This window comes from Abramis brama, assembly GCF_963993115.1.
Source record: "Abramis brama genome assembly, chromosome: 24".
NCBI lineage: Eukaryota > Metazoa > Chordata > Actinopteri > Cypriniformes > Leuciscidae > Abramis > Abramis brama.
This window is the reverse complement of record NC_139986.1, coordinates 16279227-16296313: the sequence shown is the minus strand read 5'-3', so window position 1 is coordinate 16296313 and position 17087 is coordinate 16279227. Positions and strand designations below refer to the sequence as shown.

The following is a 17087-nucleotide window of genomic DNA, read 5'->3' as shown; positions in this document are numbered from 1 at the left end:
GCTGACTAAACATGTGGGTGGGCATGAAACCGCTTTCATGCAGGCTTATTCGCGGTTCAAAACAATCATTAATCCATCTGAATCAGCTTCCTATTGCATTTGAATATTAGACAACCATCTTTCCTTTATCGAAGAGGCTTAGGTCTGATATTATTATGATCTGTAATATTGCATGCACTCATTCTACCTTCCCACAGTACAGGAAAACTTAACTTAATTTGTTATATAAAATGAATGGATGTCATCTTGATTAAATGAATAATTCTCTTTCTCAGAAATGAAACAATAATTCTAAGACCTCTAATGGTCTCTAGGACCGAAAGACAGGATGTGACCTCATCACCCGAGTGCAGTGTCTTAAGTGACACCGCTCTCCAGGGAGAAGGGGGATGCTATAGAAATTAGAGGCCTAGACCTGCTGCCTGTTCGTATCAGCCAATCCCTCTTTTTTAAACGCTGTTTTTTTTTCAACTGGATTTCCTAGAGACTGAATCGTAAGCTTACTGCACTTTAATGGCTCCCAAATACATATTAAATTGCTGCTGACGGCTGCGTGTTGACCTGACTCTAAGAACACAGAGGTTTCAGGAACCGCAGGGTTTTATTAGCATTATGGAGCAAACCCACTCCTCAGAAGGAGGATCTAGCAACCAGCTGAGAGGGAGCAGATGGATGCGCTTCTGTCACGTCAATGCAGGAAGAGACATTATCAACACCTCATGGTCTCGCCGATATTTCGCTAGTGAGATGCAACAGCCTCTTGAGAAGCGTTTAAGGGATGAAAAGGTGTCTGTGTTTAGGATGTGAGAGGATTTGAAGCTCCGCTGAATGAATATTGTAAACTGTATGATGCAGATTTAATTGGATCAGTTTTTGTGGAGCAGCTGTCGGGGTTGTCATCAAAGTCTAGTTCCGCCACACAATTGACTGTGCGCTCCACCTCCCCCTAGCCCTTTCATTTAGCTACGCATCACTCACCAAACAGATCAGAATACACCATTAGGCCTCATGCAGGCTTATAAATGAATTAAAAATTTCCACTGATTCTTACTTATACCGGCATTGACTTACTAATTATATGCGCTTAAATTAAACCATAAATAAACACCTAAAATTATCAATCAAATCAAGATTCAGGGCCGTTGTTGTGGTTGTGAGCGATAAAGCTCGCACTGGACTGGAGGCATAGTCAAATTGAAACTGTTTGTTAGAGAATAATATACACTATTGTTTAAAACTTTGGGGTCAATAATTTTTTTTTAACTTTAAATCGGCAAATATGCATTAGGATACTGTCTATTCATCAAATATTAAGCAGTACAGCAGTTTTCAACATTGATAATAATAAAAAATGTTTCTTAAAGCACCAAATCAGCACATTAGAATGATTTCTGAAATATCATGTGACACTGAAGTCTGTGATGTTGCAAATTCAGCTTTGACATTACAGGAATAAATTCCATTTTAAAATAGGCCTATATAAAAGAGAAAACTGTTATTCTTAATTGTAATAATATTTCACAATATTACTGTTATTATTTACTGTATACTTTTGAACAGTAGTGTATATTGCTGGTAGTAGTCTGGTCACATGTTATTGTGTGTATATTTTTGTTCCAACTGTTCTCCATTTTTGGCTTCTAAATGGTGAAAAGGCTGATTTCATGGGATCTATTTGAAAAACGTCGGGGAGAGTGGGCACAATCCAATGAAAAAACTTTGTCAACACATTGTAAATTGCATTGATCCATTTTAATATGTCATACTTGTCTCCAGGGCCACTGTTGGCCTAAACCTCTGTATTTATGTGGCCCTGAGGATGTGGCTTTGATTTTTAGTTATTGCTGCAGTTTGCTTTGTAGTTAATGTATAATTTAAAGGTTTTTGTTAACCTGGGTCAATTTTGTATAAACCATGTCTTCCCGGCCTAGAGTAAGTGTTCATCACTCCCTCAGATTCCTGAGCTGCTAGAATAACCTATTATTGCTAAAGCAAAACACTTAGTTGTTCAATTCTGATAGATGTGTTTTTTTCTGTGTTCACTGATAGTAAGCCAAGAAAAACTCCTTGTTATCTTATTCTTGTCTAAATAACATAAAGCAGGATATTTCTTTAGATGTGGTAGTTCTACATAAATTGGTAGCTGACGTTGAAGCCGAAGCCTGGCTGTTAGCCAACAAGTCTCATTAGCCTCAGTCGTCACTCCCACAGACCGTTGGCTGAACGTCTGCATATGTCACACAAAATAGGAAACACTTTGGGAGTTGTCAACTAATTGGTTCTTTAATGTTCCGCCTTGAAACAAAGCCGTTGTGGAGCCAACCCCCCTTGTGGAAGAAGAAAGCCGGCGACGTGTTTCGGAAATGAGCATTTGGTCAAAATAGTGTAGAATTAAAATGTTGGTAATTTATCGGTTATCAGCAATAACATAGAATTATCTGTATCATCCAGAATTTTAATAACAATGCATCCTCTTTTTTTTTTTTATGGCACCATAATGTCACACTTTTCATCAACCTCCTAATGGTTTACTTCTATTTCAGTTTAATATGCATAAACTAGAAACTATAAGAAAGTATTTTGACATCAAACAAATGACTATTTCTAATATTGTGTTGATTATGTGAACATGAACACACAGAAGCAAGTAGGTGTGCACATTTATCGCTTGCTCATGAGTCACATGTTCCATGACTCGTGAGCCTTACAGTATCATTCCATGCAGGAAGCATTTTACACATGGTTCAAGCTCACATATTGCCTTCACAGAACTGCCAGCCCTTCCCTGTCAACCAGTTTGACAAGACGTTTATTCAGCACAGCTCCATTGCACTATCACAAGTCGGATATCAGCATTGTCATTCAAGTCACGCCCAGAGAGAGTTGCAAAACTGAGACGAGTCAGTCCCCTCATCAATACTTCTCTGTCCAGGGCTGTGATGGAAAGATTCACTAATTTAACTACCAGAGTGTCATTTGACATTTAGCCAACTGCATTTCTACGGAGTACAAGGCATTTAAAAACAAAAAAGAACCTGCCTACACTATTTTTAAGGCCAGTAATGGTTCTTAGTCTTTATTGGAGGTTGTGATCTTGTCCCTCCTCTACATGGCCAGCTTTGTGGTCACAGGACTCTGTGCATGAGCTTTACTGCCATCATGTGACAGACACATGTTCAAGTCACTGTGATATTTAGCTAACTTGAGTAACAGAAAATAGAGTGCCATTGCCATATAGGCAAAGTAATTTAAAGAGGCTGTATTATTTTCATTATTTTACTTTATAGGTTTAGTTTTATTTTTTTCCTGGAGATCCACTTGTCATGTTTGTCTAGGGTTTTATTCCAGCAATCATTAGTTAATTTCACTTCATTATCATTTTCCAAAAGAAAAGAAAGTGGCAAGCCTTGTAGGTGACTCTGAATTGAAATGATTCCCATTGTTTAATAACAGCGTCTTTGCAATGAATTCCACACTTAAATGTGCCAAATGAACTTTTAAAGTCAGACTAAAATGATCAGTTGTCTTGTTAAAAACTTTAACCACTTGTTTCTAACATTGGGATCCTTTAAAAGTAGATGCAGAGGCAGAGCTGTAGGTGCTACACCTAGTCAGAAACGGCACCAGACATTTCTACTTTTTATTGTAATTATTAGTTCTTCTGGTGTAATAGTTCAACCCCAATTCCAGAAAAGTTGGCACATTTTGTAAAATGCAATAAAATCAAGAATCTGTGATTTGTTAATTTTCTCGAACCTTCATTTAGCTGACAAAAGTCTATGTTTTCACTGGCCAAATTAATTGCATTTGGTAAATATACACAATTTTAGATAAAAGTGAGAAGATTACAGAATATCCAATTTAATCTGTTTTGAAACAGTCCACAATAAGCAGGTGAATTGGTAATAGGCGTGGGTATAAAAGGAGCATCTCAGTTATGGCTCACCACTTTGTGCCAAATTTCATTAGAGAATTGTATAAAAATTCAAAAATCATATTTCTCAATGCAAGATAGCGAAGTATAGGTCCACAGGGAATCCATAGAAATATCAGTCCATGTAGGGCAAGGCAGGAAACCTCTGTTGAATGTGTGTGACTTTCAAGCCCTCAGATGGCATTGCATGACTGTGTACTTCAGAAAACCGGTTTCACTTAAGTCTTTAACTGCATCAAAAAAATGCAACTCAAATCTCTGTTACGCAAGGAGAGAGCTATACATCAATTCTATGCAGAGATGCCGCCAAGTCCTCTGAGTCCAAGCTCATCTCAGATCTAAAAGAAATCTGTGCTGCGGTTTCAGCAAGTTTTGAGGAAAAACAGACCCAAAGATGAAAGGGACCATCCAGACTTTCATCAGCGACAGGTGCAAAAGCAAACATCTGTCATGGTATGCAGGTGCATTGGTGCTTATGTGTAAAGGTACCACCACTTCCACTCTCTTTACCCACAAATAAGGTGCCCTTGAGCAAGGCACCTAACCCCCAATCGCTCCATGGGCGCCGCAGCAAAAATGGTTGCCCTTTGTTCTGGGTGTGTGTTCAAATTCCAAGTATGGGACACCATATTTGGTGTCACGTCACTTTCATTTTCATTTTACTCTTATACTGCCATTAAGATGACATCTTTTCTGGGAAGCAGGACAATTCCAGGCCTCATTCTGCACGTGCTAAAACTGAGTGGTTAGACACTACACCACAGAAGGGATGCAATCCTGTCTCTTATTGAAAATGTATGGCACATCATGAAAAGGAGAATCCAACAACAATGACCACAGGCTGTTGAGCAGCTGTCTTGTATCAGGCAAGATTGTGCAAAACTGCAACAATTAGTATCCTCAATTCCCAAATGATTCAAAAGTGTAATTAAAAGGAAAGTGACGTGACACCGTTATATTTAAAAAATGCAATTGTTGGTCAGTGAAAACATTGAAAACATTTTCTTTGTACTTTTGTCAGCTATATAAAAGTTAAAGAGAATTAACAAATCACAGATTATTGATTTTATTGCATTTGACAAAATGTTCCAACTTTTCGAGATGGTCCTCACTGCAGAACACGAAATCCAGGGGGAGGAGTTGGATCCAGATCCTACTCCTCCCACCTTACATATACCTAAACCAGGGATGGGCAACTTCGGTCCTGGAGGGCCACTGTCCTACAGAGTTTAGCTTCAACCCTAATCAAACACAACAAGCTAATCAAGGTCCTCAGGATTACTAGAAAATTACAGGCAGGTGATTTTTTTTTTCAGGGTTGGAGCTAAACTCTGTAGGACAGTGGCCCTCCATGACCGAAGTTGCCCATCCCTGACCTCAAACCTACCCATCTCCACCCCCTGATCCCTAAACCCACCCCTAAACCTACCAATCTCCACCCCTTATATCTGGATCCAACTCCGCCCCCTGGATTTCGTCTACTGCAGTGAGGTGCTACTGAACTTTTCTGAAAATGGGGTTGTAGAATGTACCTCAGTGTGACGAAAAAAGCTGTTTATGAACACAGAATAGATGTTGCTGATGTGTAACTGGATAATTATGTCTTATTGAGTTTTGGAACACATTTTCATAAGCTTTCTTTTTGTACTGGAGGACGTTTTCATTACTGAAAGTTAAAGTATGTTTTTTAGATTACACACAACTTAAAATAATTTTTTTGGCTCCTTTCAAAAGATCAAGATATATTTTTTTTTTAATGAAATGGCCCTTTTAAAAATATGCAAATATTATGGATGTGGAATCTGTTATACAAATAGATAAGTAACTGAACGCCATTATATGCTCTTTAGTCATCTAAAATTGCTAAATAAATAAATGTGGTTTGCTGCAGAATAATATGTTACCATGCCAGTGTACACAACACACTACAATCAGTGACATGCACAAATAGAGGAATCCACGTGGGGGCTTGACATTGGCAGTAATTTTGTATCTTCCCTCCAGCAGTGCTGACAGACAGAGAGATCTGTTTGTCTGAAAAGTTTTGGCCTACATATAGCCTATTCTCTATAACTGCTGACTGCTTAAGTTTGCTAAAACAAATCAAAATGTAACCTCTTTACTTTCTGTAAATTATAGTTTAGTGTTCTGTCTAATAAGGGTGTGTTTTGTTGTGGGTAGAAGATGAAACCCTTTATTTGGGTGGGAGCCACTGAATTTAACATGCATTCTGTGTTTGTTTGTTTCCAGATCGAGCTGGCAGCATCAGTACGTTGGACTCCTTGGATTTCGCACGTTATTCAGATGATGGGAACAGGGAGTCGGACGAAAGAGTGGCAGGTAAGGATAATGTAATCTTGATTAGAATGATGAAAATAACAGCGGTTATGAGAAAGCAGGGTTATTCTGGCTTGTGCACCAATGCAGATACTTAGTTACTTAAGCTTCTTTCAGACAGGCATAATATATATATTTTTATTTTTTGGAGGGGGCCTATATTCCTGTTGTACTGGTCGAGTGTACAAGGTTGTGGGTTTGATTCCCATCTTTGTTCAGGCAGGCATACATTTTTTTTTTTTCAGTGACTGGCCAAGTGTTCTTGAATTCCAACTGTCACACAATACTTTTAAAACTGTAAGTCTTTAGTCAATTTAATTTGAAACATTTTGCATGCACTGATCGTCATATTAGACCACTATTCACAGTAGCCAAATTTTCTATTTGCCAATGACAATGAATTTCCAAAAACACAATTCAGCAGTTGGCCATTAGCCTATATGGTCATTTTTGGGGCAAAATGAGAAGGAATTGGCTTCACTGGCCATTTTTCTGGAAACTATTAGTGGTTCAGTGGCTTCTCTAAAGCTCTTTTACGAGAGGCGATTTGGTCAGTGTTACCGTATATGACACAAGATTCTTGGCATTCATGATAATTGATGTGAATTCACATGGGACAAACAGTAAGGTTCACTGACCGCTTTCATCAGCGGTCTCATAGATGAGCGGTTTCTATAGACGAGTTGGAGGGTTAGTGAATAGCCATGAACGCTAAACTTTTCTTTTTAATTGGGCTGTAATGACAATGACTATCTTGCTTTCCAATTTCTTTCCAAGCAAAAGGTTTTCTGACTCTCAAATTTCCTCTCCTGTTATTTCCCTGTTTTAATACTTGCTTGACTAGGTCGCCATACTGTTCCTTTAGCTTTTTCCTGCATTAGCTTGAATCCCTTCCAAGCTTCAGATTCCTACATTATCTTGGCAGATATCAATTTTTTTTTCCTGCTGGAAATGTTTTGTTACTATTTATTCCTGTGAAAATTCATATCCCCAATACAAAAATAGTATAGAGTTGTATGCAGATATTTGTTGGCTACTGGTAAAACAGTGAAGTCATTTAATTGTATACAAAGTATCAGTGTTGCTATTATCTAGCAATGTATTTTGTGGTCTTTTTAAAATGTTAACTCTTTCTGATAATGTTAAGGTCTACTCAAAACAACGCTCTATTTTTATTTGTTAAATTAATACTTTTTTATTTTATGTTTCATAAAATATTTTTTTTAATGGAGTAGCTAAATATTGAATAATACATTGTTTGTGAATGTGATTTCACATTGGTCTATATTATTAAATAAATAATAAAACAAATAAAAATACAAATATATCTAATTGATTTTAGTTGTATGTCCGTACACTAAATCCAGCAATTTTACGGTAAAATGAGATTCAAAGGTTTTACGCGCTTATTATGAATGTGATTTTATTAAAAGATAATTATGGGTAAGTAGAAAGCCTAAGGAACCGTGCAGCAGAATAAGATTGCTTTGTCACTTTTGTACCTCAAATTGGGCATCTCCTTCCAAATCTTGACCCCTTCGGCGATGAGCACAGCCATGGCTGTCTGACCTGGGGTTTATTGGTTGTCTGATGGGTCTCTATTCCAGTATTTCTCTTTCCAATACTGGACCACAAACCATCCAGGCAAGCACACCTTTGCCACCTCTTTTGCTTGTTTTTCCATTTTTTCCATTTGTTAAACTTGCATCCTGTGCTCTGATGATCAGCAGCGTAAGTGCCTTTGTCCCATTTGAGCTCTGCTTTTTCTTAGCTTTTCCTCTCTCTTTCTTGTTATTTGTTTGTCTATTGTTCTTCCATCTTTTTTCTTTCCTTCTTTCTTTATCTGGCCTTGTTCAGGTAGACTGTGTTCTAGAAAACCTATTAGGGAGCAGAGCTTGTGGAAGTCCCACCTGCTGATCATCTGCACACAGTCATGCAAATTGTCCTGTGCTCTCCATGCTTCTGTTTCCAAGTGTCTCTGGGTGTGTCTCAATCCGTTCCCTAGTTCAGTACACTGCCCAAAGATTCATGATCACAATCTTTCCAGTACTCTGAAATGTTCGCTCTTTAGAAATTCCCAGAATGCATCATAAAAATCAATCAGAATCAGCTGATTCTAGAAATGTTGCCACGTGGTACCAGAAGAACATCGGTCATTGTATGTTATACAGCAGTGTACAGCAGTTTTAATGCACAATATTGTAATCTTGTCACAGGTTATTGAGTCATCAGTGTCCCAATTGTTACTGGATCAAGGCTCTTGCTAATCCTAAATTTCGTCTTCACAATGTACTGATTCCTGTTTTAGGGAACTAGGCTGCGGAATGCGACACAGCTTCTGTTAGAACTCGCCTAGCAGGTCCACAGTTGCAGGATTGCTGTGGGGTTTTGCATACACTAGTAAATCCCTTTCCAAACAAACTACTCTGTTTTACAACAAAGATCAAATGTAAACAGCAGATGGATTTAGATTGTGGTGTGTTTACGATTTACATCTGTATAGGGTTGGATTTTTGATCTGTTAAAATAAACATTCGTACAGAATCCTGTGAGGTGCAAGGATTTCTTTAGTCTGTCTTCATAAGGAAAGCATCATTTATTTTTGAAAGCTTTCCCCTTAGACCAATTAGTTCTATTTAAACTGAAGTGTGTAATTTTCTGTGTTAAAATAGTGGGTCCCATTTTATATTAAGTGTCTTTAACTACTGTACTAACATTTAAATTAATCATTTAATACACGTTTTGATACGCACTTATTCTGTACATACATGTTTTTACATTGTACATTTTAAACATAATCTATAATTACACAATTGGCCCTTCCCTTACACCTTAACCCATCCTTAAACCTACCCATACCAACAAACCTGTCCCTAACCTTATCCGTATACCATCTCAATAGCAAAAAAAGTGTTTTGCAATACGACATGGACACAATAAGTACATTGTAGTAGTTAAAGACACCTAATATAAAGTGTGACCAAATGCTGTCTCTTATTTGCGAAGACAGCTGTTTAGTAAGACATTCAAAGGTTGATTCCCCTGAAAAGTGTGATCACTGTGTCTCTGTGGGGGCAACATTGGTCTAGCCAGGGACGAAATGAATGTTTCAATCATTAGTTTGGTGGTACAATCACTACATGGTACAGTTTACACTTTGTAGTCCTAAAAAAAAAAAGAGTTGGGGTGTAACCCTGACATCCTGGCCAATTTTTGCCATTGGCCTCTGTCCCTCATCATGGCCTCCTAAATCATCTCAATGTATACTGATTGGCTTCATCACTCCGTCTCCTCTCCACCAATAAACTGGTGTGTGTGGTGGGCTTTCTGGCGCAATATGGCTGCCGTCGCATCATCCAGGTGGATGCTCCACCTTGGTTGTGGTTGAGGATTCCTCCCTTCCATATGTTAAGCGTTTTGAGTGCAGTGAAAAGCGCTATATAAATGTAACAAACTATTCTTATTGTTGTAGTACTGCTGGGTAATAATCCGGTGTGAAGTCCGTACCAGTATAGACTTGAAGCGGGCGACAAATAGGACTCCCTGTCCAACAAAGTGGACTCCCTGTGGTCATGTGAGCTTTAATCATTACATACAAGCAAATGCCAGTAAATGGCAAGTGCACTTTAAATGTACTTTTTGGGACAGGACCATATTTTTTGCAATTCAGTTTGATGAAGCTAGTGCAACAGAAATTACACACTTCAGCTGTAAAAGTCAAAAGCAATTACGATGTCTAAAGGAATTCTGAAAAATTTGCCAATGGATTTTTTTTTTTTTTTTTTTTACCTTTCATTTAAAACAAACAAATAAGCCCAGGTATTAAGATGCGATTTGGTCGATCTGATCACAAGTAGATGAGGGAGACATTCCTGTTTACAACTGGTGTTTTAATCTGTCTCTTTTGTCCACTTTCAACCACTTCTGTCCTGATTTCTCTGAGGGAAGGATCTCTGGGTGGGTAAATGTATGGGCTTTATCAGATCTTTCGATCAAATGGACAAAATAGGCTTGCACAATCTACATATGAATGCAACCGGAGATGAACGAAAAGAGAGAATACGTTTTCGATTCTGCTCTGATAAAACCAAATTAACCACGCCTAATGCAGAGAGTGTGTGTTAGTAATCAGGAATGGTGAAAGAACATTGTGCTTGGCACGTTTTTCGTCTTCAAGCCAAACTTGGGTCTTCAGCCGACGGTCTAAATCCCGTCTGGCTAGCACGCTTCCCATAATGTTTACGTGTTAGGTCAGTAAGCGGAGAGTAGATGGTCTTTTGTGGCTGTTCGAACGCATTCGACCACATGAGCGTTTACGCTACGAAAAAATCAAATGCGTTTTCGACTACCTCTGGAAGTGGTTGAAAGTGGACAAGCTCAAAACGTTTTAGACCCTGTTTACACCTGTATTTTGCGTCGTCATCATTTGTGATCCAATCGACCAAAACGCATCTGAATACCAGGTGTAAACAGGCCCATAGACTTTGCTTTGCTCTAAATCCCTGGTCAGACAGCAGCTAGTGAAATTTTCTAGCAAAATAAAACCCGAAGGGAAATAATAAATGTGTGAATATTTTCATTATCTGGCAGCTCCTTCAGCAACCTCTGCTGCATGTGTTCATTAGATCCATAGTGTGCATGTCCCTGTTTTGGTTCTGCCTCAGCTTCTTATAAAAGTTGTCGTTTTTTCTTTTATTTCTTTTTTTGATTTTGTTTTTTCATGGCCATCCTTTGTTCTTTTTTTCCCCCTTTTGTTTTGTTTCTTTGTTCCCTTCTCTTGGTTGGATGCCTGTTTGTGTGTGACCCACTTCCCCCTGGTCCAGTTCTGGAGTTTGAACTGCGGAAAGCCAAGGAGACCATTCAGGCTCTTCGTGCCAACTTGACTCAGGCTGCAGGTGGCGTACTTTCAACTTTTACACTCTTCAGTCCTTTCTGCTATAGGAGCTGCTCTCATTCCTAAACGCAGTTTGTAATGTCCACCATAAATCAAATTCCAGCTCACTCGTTTCTCTTTCTCTCTGTTTCTTTCTTATCTGTAGAATGCGAGATTCCCTCTCAAGAGAGAAAAAACTACAAAACCAGTCCTGAAATTCAGGTTACCTTCATTTTCTTTTTGTTATGATGGTATTATAAATCTAAACGTATATTAGATTTCTCTAATAAGCTCATTATAAACAACTGGCCTAGTTTGAATTAACTTTTTTTATTTTTCAATCATTTTTCCAGGAACCTATTCGCCCCCTTGAAAAGAGAGCCTTAAATTTTTTAGTTAATGAATATTTATTGAAAAATGAATACAAGTTAACGTCCATCACATTCTCAGATGAAAATGATGATCAGGTAAGCCTTTAAACGTCCTTATGAGACATACATTTTTATAGGATTGTTTATTCGACTATTTTAATTCTTCCTGTTATCCGTGATATTCCATTTCTGCAGGATTTTGAGTTGTGGGATGATGTGGGTCTAAACATTCCCAAACCTCCAGACCTGCTGCATGTCTACAGGAACTGTGGGAACAGCCTGCCGTTGAATATGAATACCGTGGATGTGGCGGTCAGTGTGGACCCAAGTGACTTGCCTGGAGACTATTTTACCCAGCAACCTGTGCAGCAAACTGAGGTATTTATGTATAGGAAGAAATGTTGGTGTTGCAGTCTGATGTTTACATTAACAATTTCCAATTAAGGTGCATATTCTGGTTAAGCCTTTATTCTGAAATAAAATTCTGATTAAGGACATATGCTAGCTATCTTAATCAGATTTATAGAAACTGGGCCCAGTTGTTCAAAAGTATTTCGGCTGTTGGATTGGACCAAATCTTGAAAATGGTGATTTTCTGAAATTCTGAAATCGGATTAGATCACGTAAACCATTCTTGGTTTTGATCTGCATCAAACCATCAGTGTGTTAGGATAACTTTGATCAATATGTAATGAAACTTTAAAATTTGTCAAATTATACAATGTTACAATCATGTTGTATACATATTAATTTTTTGTAAAAAAAGATTTCGTCTCCATAAAATAATGACTCAAACATCTGCCAGTATCAAACAAAGGCCCTGTCCCATTTCTCCCCCCTTAAAACTTCCACTTGGTTTTGAGTGCCCTCAAAAGTAAAGTCCCCTCAACGAGGGGAAGTGGAGTTGAAGATCTTTCCCTATGAAATGGGACACCACTATATGCAAATTATATACACATAACTATCCCAGTTATGATCAGGATTTAAGTATCCATAATAATATGCTAGAAATCTAAGTAATCAAATGTAAAATAACACTTCATAGTTTATTATAGATAGATTAATGCTCATTAAAGCTAAAGTTATTCATTCAAGAGCTGGGAGAAATTTTCTCTTTGCCTTTAGTTGTTTTATTCACATTAAAGATGTAATCATTCGCAGGTTTATTAGACGCTGCCACTTTAAGACCGAATGCAGATCTAATAATACACATTTTCTCCCAACTATTCCACAACCAACTCCCATTTAAGACATAAACTGTGTTAAAGTGAATCTCCAAACCGGTCATTTAGCCATATTTTTGTCTGTATTTGATCGTTTAGACGCGCACATGAAACCCAAAGTATAGCTGGCTTGTCTAGTTGCAGTCCGTTTCCGAACGCGCGCCGCCATGGGAACAGGGTCAACTTCTCTTGTGCGGATCATTGTGCTTATAATTTTAATAGCTCTTTTTACAATCAAACACCTCCCGCAATTTATAATCAGCAGACACTGCATTTTACAACCATCACTGATTGTGCTCAGTGCTGTTTGGGTTTAACGTTAGGGAGAAGTGACAGCGCGCTGTGAAGAAAAAGATGAAGCACTAGACGAACGCGGCTATTTTTTAATAGTTTTACCTCACGTCTTCTTTTTATAATAACTGGAAGCCAACATCGAAAATAAAATTAGATTAACTACCCATTTTTGATGGGCAGACTCTCTTCAAGCACTCGGCAGATATCAACCGTATAGATAGCTTCGTGAAATATTTTCTAACATTAGTGTTCAGAACTTTACAGTCCATTGGATGTGCATCAAACTAACATATTCCAACATATTTAGAAATTTTAACATGCTTATTTGCGAAAATATAATTACAATTCAATTGTTCCTTTCCAGCGGTGTCCGCCATCTTGTTTAAAAAAATTTACCGGCTTGCTGAGCCCGCAAGGTATCCTGGGTAATTTCATCTTCCACTTCGTTTTAAGCCTGCATCGGACCGCACTATGTTTTGAGGGTTGATTTTAAGGGGAGAATAGCACTCCCCCTTGCTCTTTAGAGTATTGGGACACCCTACCCCTACACGAGAACGCGCAAAAACAAGGGTTAGGGCAGAAATCTAGGGCAAGGGGAGGTATTGGGACAGGCCCAAAATGTATATATTTAATGTTAAACACAATGGCACAATCATCAGAGATGAACCAGTCAAAAGTTGTTTCTAAATATCGCATCCCTTTATATTTTGTAAAGGAACGGAGATGGGAGGAACAATTTTCTTTCAATGCTTTTGTGTTCTCTCACAAGTGGGCTCCGTAGGGGTCTGACTGTTTAAAGTCATTTGAGAATGAAAGGTGATGTTTGCATAATTTAATTCTGCTGTTTTCTTTCTCTTCAAATAAAAACACTTAAAAACACATTGACTCTTCTACCTGTTGTTCTGGTTCTAGCAGCCTACATTGTGATATGTGATCCCATTTAGAGCACTGGTAATCTGGAAAAAGTGTGTATCTGAATCAGGGTGATCCAATCCAGTTTTGCTTTGAAAAACTAGCACAAAAAGTAAGACAGATTACCTGATCCTGGATCGCAAAACCTGGGATTTCCAAATCCAGATCATTCTGATCCAGATTAAACTCTTTGAACAACTGGGCCCTGGAGTATTGACTTAATTGGATTAAGGCAATCAGGTTACATTCACATGACACTTACATAATCAGAATAAGACCGAATCGCAGTAATCCCATGTCAAATATCTATTCAAAAGGGATTTGTGATTAAACATGCTGCTCTATTGTCTGAAGCTTTAAAGTAGTATTGGGTTTCTCTGGTGTAAAATATGCTAACTTCTAAGTCATTTGGTTGTCATCCACAGCAGCAGCAGGAAGTGGTTCAGGAGCTGGAATATCAGATCAGCCTTCTGAACACTGAGAAACAGAGTCTGGCTGAACAGATTAAGAAGCTCCAGAGGTAAGTGTCATCGCCTGATGCCTGAGGGACCAATTCAATCAGAACTGTCATAAACCTGCATGAGCCCATATAATCAGAGCTCAGAGCAGCAACCTGCAATTATACTCATAATTATTAACCGCTCTCAGCACAGGGTGTTATCTCGTCAGCTGATGTTTACAAAAATCATATTTCTTTGCGGAAAATGACTAAGATGTGGTTTTTCACTGTCATGCATTCCTAATGATTTCACGTTAATCAGTTATTCTGCTAAACTAGCACGTCCTATTAACCATATATATGATTAATATGCACTAATACCATATTTATTTTAAAACTTAATATTTTAATTGTCAAATCATATGAATGTTATTATAAATGTATATTATTTTAGGTAACACTTTATTTTACAGTGTCATTGTTGCACGTTACATGCGGAGAGTAGGCGGTTATTACTTTAGTAATAACTATAAATGATGCATAATTACACGCAACTAACCCTAAACCAAACCCTAACCCTAGAGTAAGTACACGTAGTTACTTAATATTACTCAGTACTTAAATGTATAATTTCATTGTAACAAAGACACCTTATAAAATAAAGTGTAACCTTATTTTATTGTTTTATTATTTTTAAACATATTTGTTATTATTATTAGTTGTATTATTTGTAATTTAATACATATTAACCACATGAACTACACTACTGTTCAAAAGTTTAGGGTAAGATCTGTTAACTGTTTTTGAAAGAAGTCTCAGCAAGGCTGCATTTATTTGATACAGTAATATTGTTAAATATTATTACAATTTATAGTAACTGTTTTATTATATTTTAAAATGTAATTTGTTCATGTGATGGCAAAGCTGAAATCTCAGCAGACAGTACTCTTAGTTTTTACTGTCACATGATCATTTAGAAATAATTTTAATATGCTGATTTGGTGCTCAAGAAAAACAAAAATATAACACAGCTGGTAACGTTGTGCTGCTAAATATTTTTGTGGAAACTGACATATTTTTTTAATTCTTTGTTGTAGAGAAAATTAAAAAAAATGTATTATATTATAAATGTGTTTACTATGCCTGTTGATCAATTTAATGCATCCTTGCTTAATAATAAATTAAAAAAAACTTTCAATTGGAAAAACTTACCCTAAACTTTTGAATGTATAATTAAATATAAAAAATAAATGAGTCCAGTATTCCAATGTTCTGCTGTAGAAAGTACCCCCCACCCCCTCCAGCTCAATATGACCTTTGGGTCTCTGACATTTTTCAGCCTGGCATTTACGTTTCCTAGCAAGAGATGATCTTTACACATATCTTCTAACTAGATTTGCCTCCACTCCATATTTTGTCTTCTCAGTCTCTCCTGTCCTGTCTGTTTGCCACAACACTGTATTCACTCATATATTTTAGTGCATTTTGCATAAGTTTTGCACATCGCTATTTCTAATACATGCATTTGTTTGTGTGCGTGTGTATGTGCAGTGATATCCAGGCGCTTCAGAGGAACGTTTCATCAGAAACCACGACTGTAGTTAAGTCGACTCCGTCTAAACAAGACCCTCTATGTGATAAACCCCCCCTAGACAATGGACAGTATTTGGACATACGAGGGGTCACAGAAACAGACAGCCCCCTGGATGTCAACGCTACAAAGACCTCAACCACTACAACTACTACTACTGACTGCACTGAAAGCACCACTACTGCTACACAACCTCACAGCAAACTAAAGTCTCAGAGTCAGCAGAGTAAAACCGCTGTGCTATTTGACCAGCCCAACAGGTGAGACCTGCACTTCCTTGTGGACTGCCCTATGACTGTTAAAAAGGAGTTTATGAGATGCACAAGGGCAAATAAAGAAAGTACTCAAACAAGTTACAGCTACATTTTATCAGAAGTGAGATCTGTTTCAAAACCTAGTGAGTTTCCTAACTAAAGTAGGCCACATTTTTGGCATCATAGCCACACTTCTAATGTGAAAGCTTTTCCAAACTTTATGCAGAAAACTTGCGATCATAATGCTAGGTTCTTCCACAAAAATATTAAGCAGCTCTACAAAAAGCATTTCATGTCAGTTACTTAACAGTCAGTAACTTATTCAGTTTGGATGCTGTCTTAGTAGGTAGCAGCTTACTAGGTTTTGGAACAAGGCTGTTATGACCACTAGATGGTAGCACTGCATTGAGCACCTTTGCATTCCTCACCCGGCTCTTGCTGCAGTGCTAACTGGCACCATATATTCCATTCATCATCATTTTGCACATCTGCTCCGGATGGACTTTTACCCCACGAGGCTGATTCAGACAAATTATGCTTTCCTTGTTTTGACTGTTCTTATATCAGCGTTTTGCTCTGTGCTGTGGAAAGCTGGGCTAATATGTGGAGTTATTGGTAACCGGAGGTGGAGGTGGCTTGTTAAATCATGTTTTGTTTGCTTGTGCAGAAATCTGTCTCCGGTCTTCCACCAAGCACTTTTGTCCTTCTGTCGAATGTCTGCTGACAGTAGGCTGGGCTCAGAGGTGAGTGGGATCGGGTAGCATACAGGTACAAATGCACAAGCACATGTAGAGACGCTTAAAGGAGTAGTTCACCTAAAAATGAGAAGTTTGTCATTATTTACTTACCCTCATGTTGT

General features: G+C 37.9%; 1 protein-coding gene across 11 annotated transcripts in view; it reads left to right on the top strand.

Moving 5' to 3' along the window:
- Positions 1–17087, top strand: part of relch (RAB11 binding and LisH domain, coiled-coil and HEAT repeat containing) — a 51376-nt gene that overhangs the window by 2536 nt on the left and 31753 nt on the right. For 9 of the 11 annotated variants that reach the window (XR_014604501.1, XR_014604502.1, XR_014604503.1 and 6 more), the window contains exons 2-9: positions 6185–6274; positions 11095–11166; positions 11311–11366; positions 11498–11611; positions 11711–11893; positions 14370–14464; positions 15935–16234; positions 16896–16971. Coding sequence is in view for 8 of the 11 variants with exons in the window: in XM_084102947.1 (XP_083959073.1) it covers positions 6185–6274; positions 11095–11166; positions 11311–11366; positions 11498–11611; positions 11711–11893; positions 14370–14464; positions 15935–16234; positions 16896–16971 (986 nt within the window). In the remaining 3 variants the exon portion in view is untranslated. The remainder of the gene's footprint in view (positions 1–6184; positions 6275–11094; positions 11167–11310; positions 11367–11497; positions 11612–11710; positions 11894–14369; positions 14465–15934; positions 16235–16895; positions 16972–17087) is intronic. The other 2 variants (XM_084102951.1, XM_084102950.1) reach the window with 1 other exon arrangement.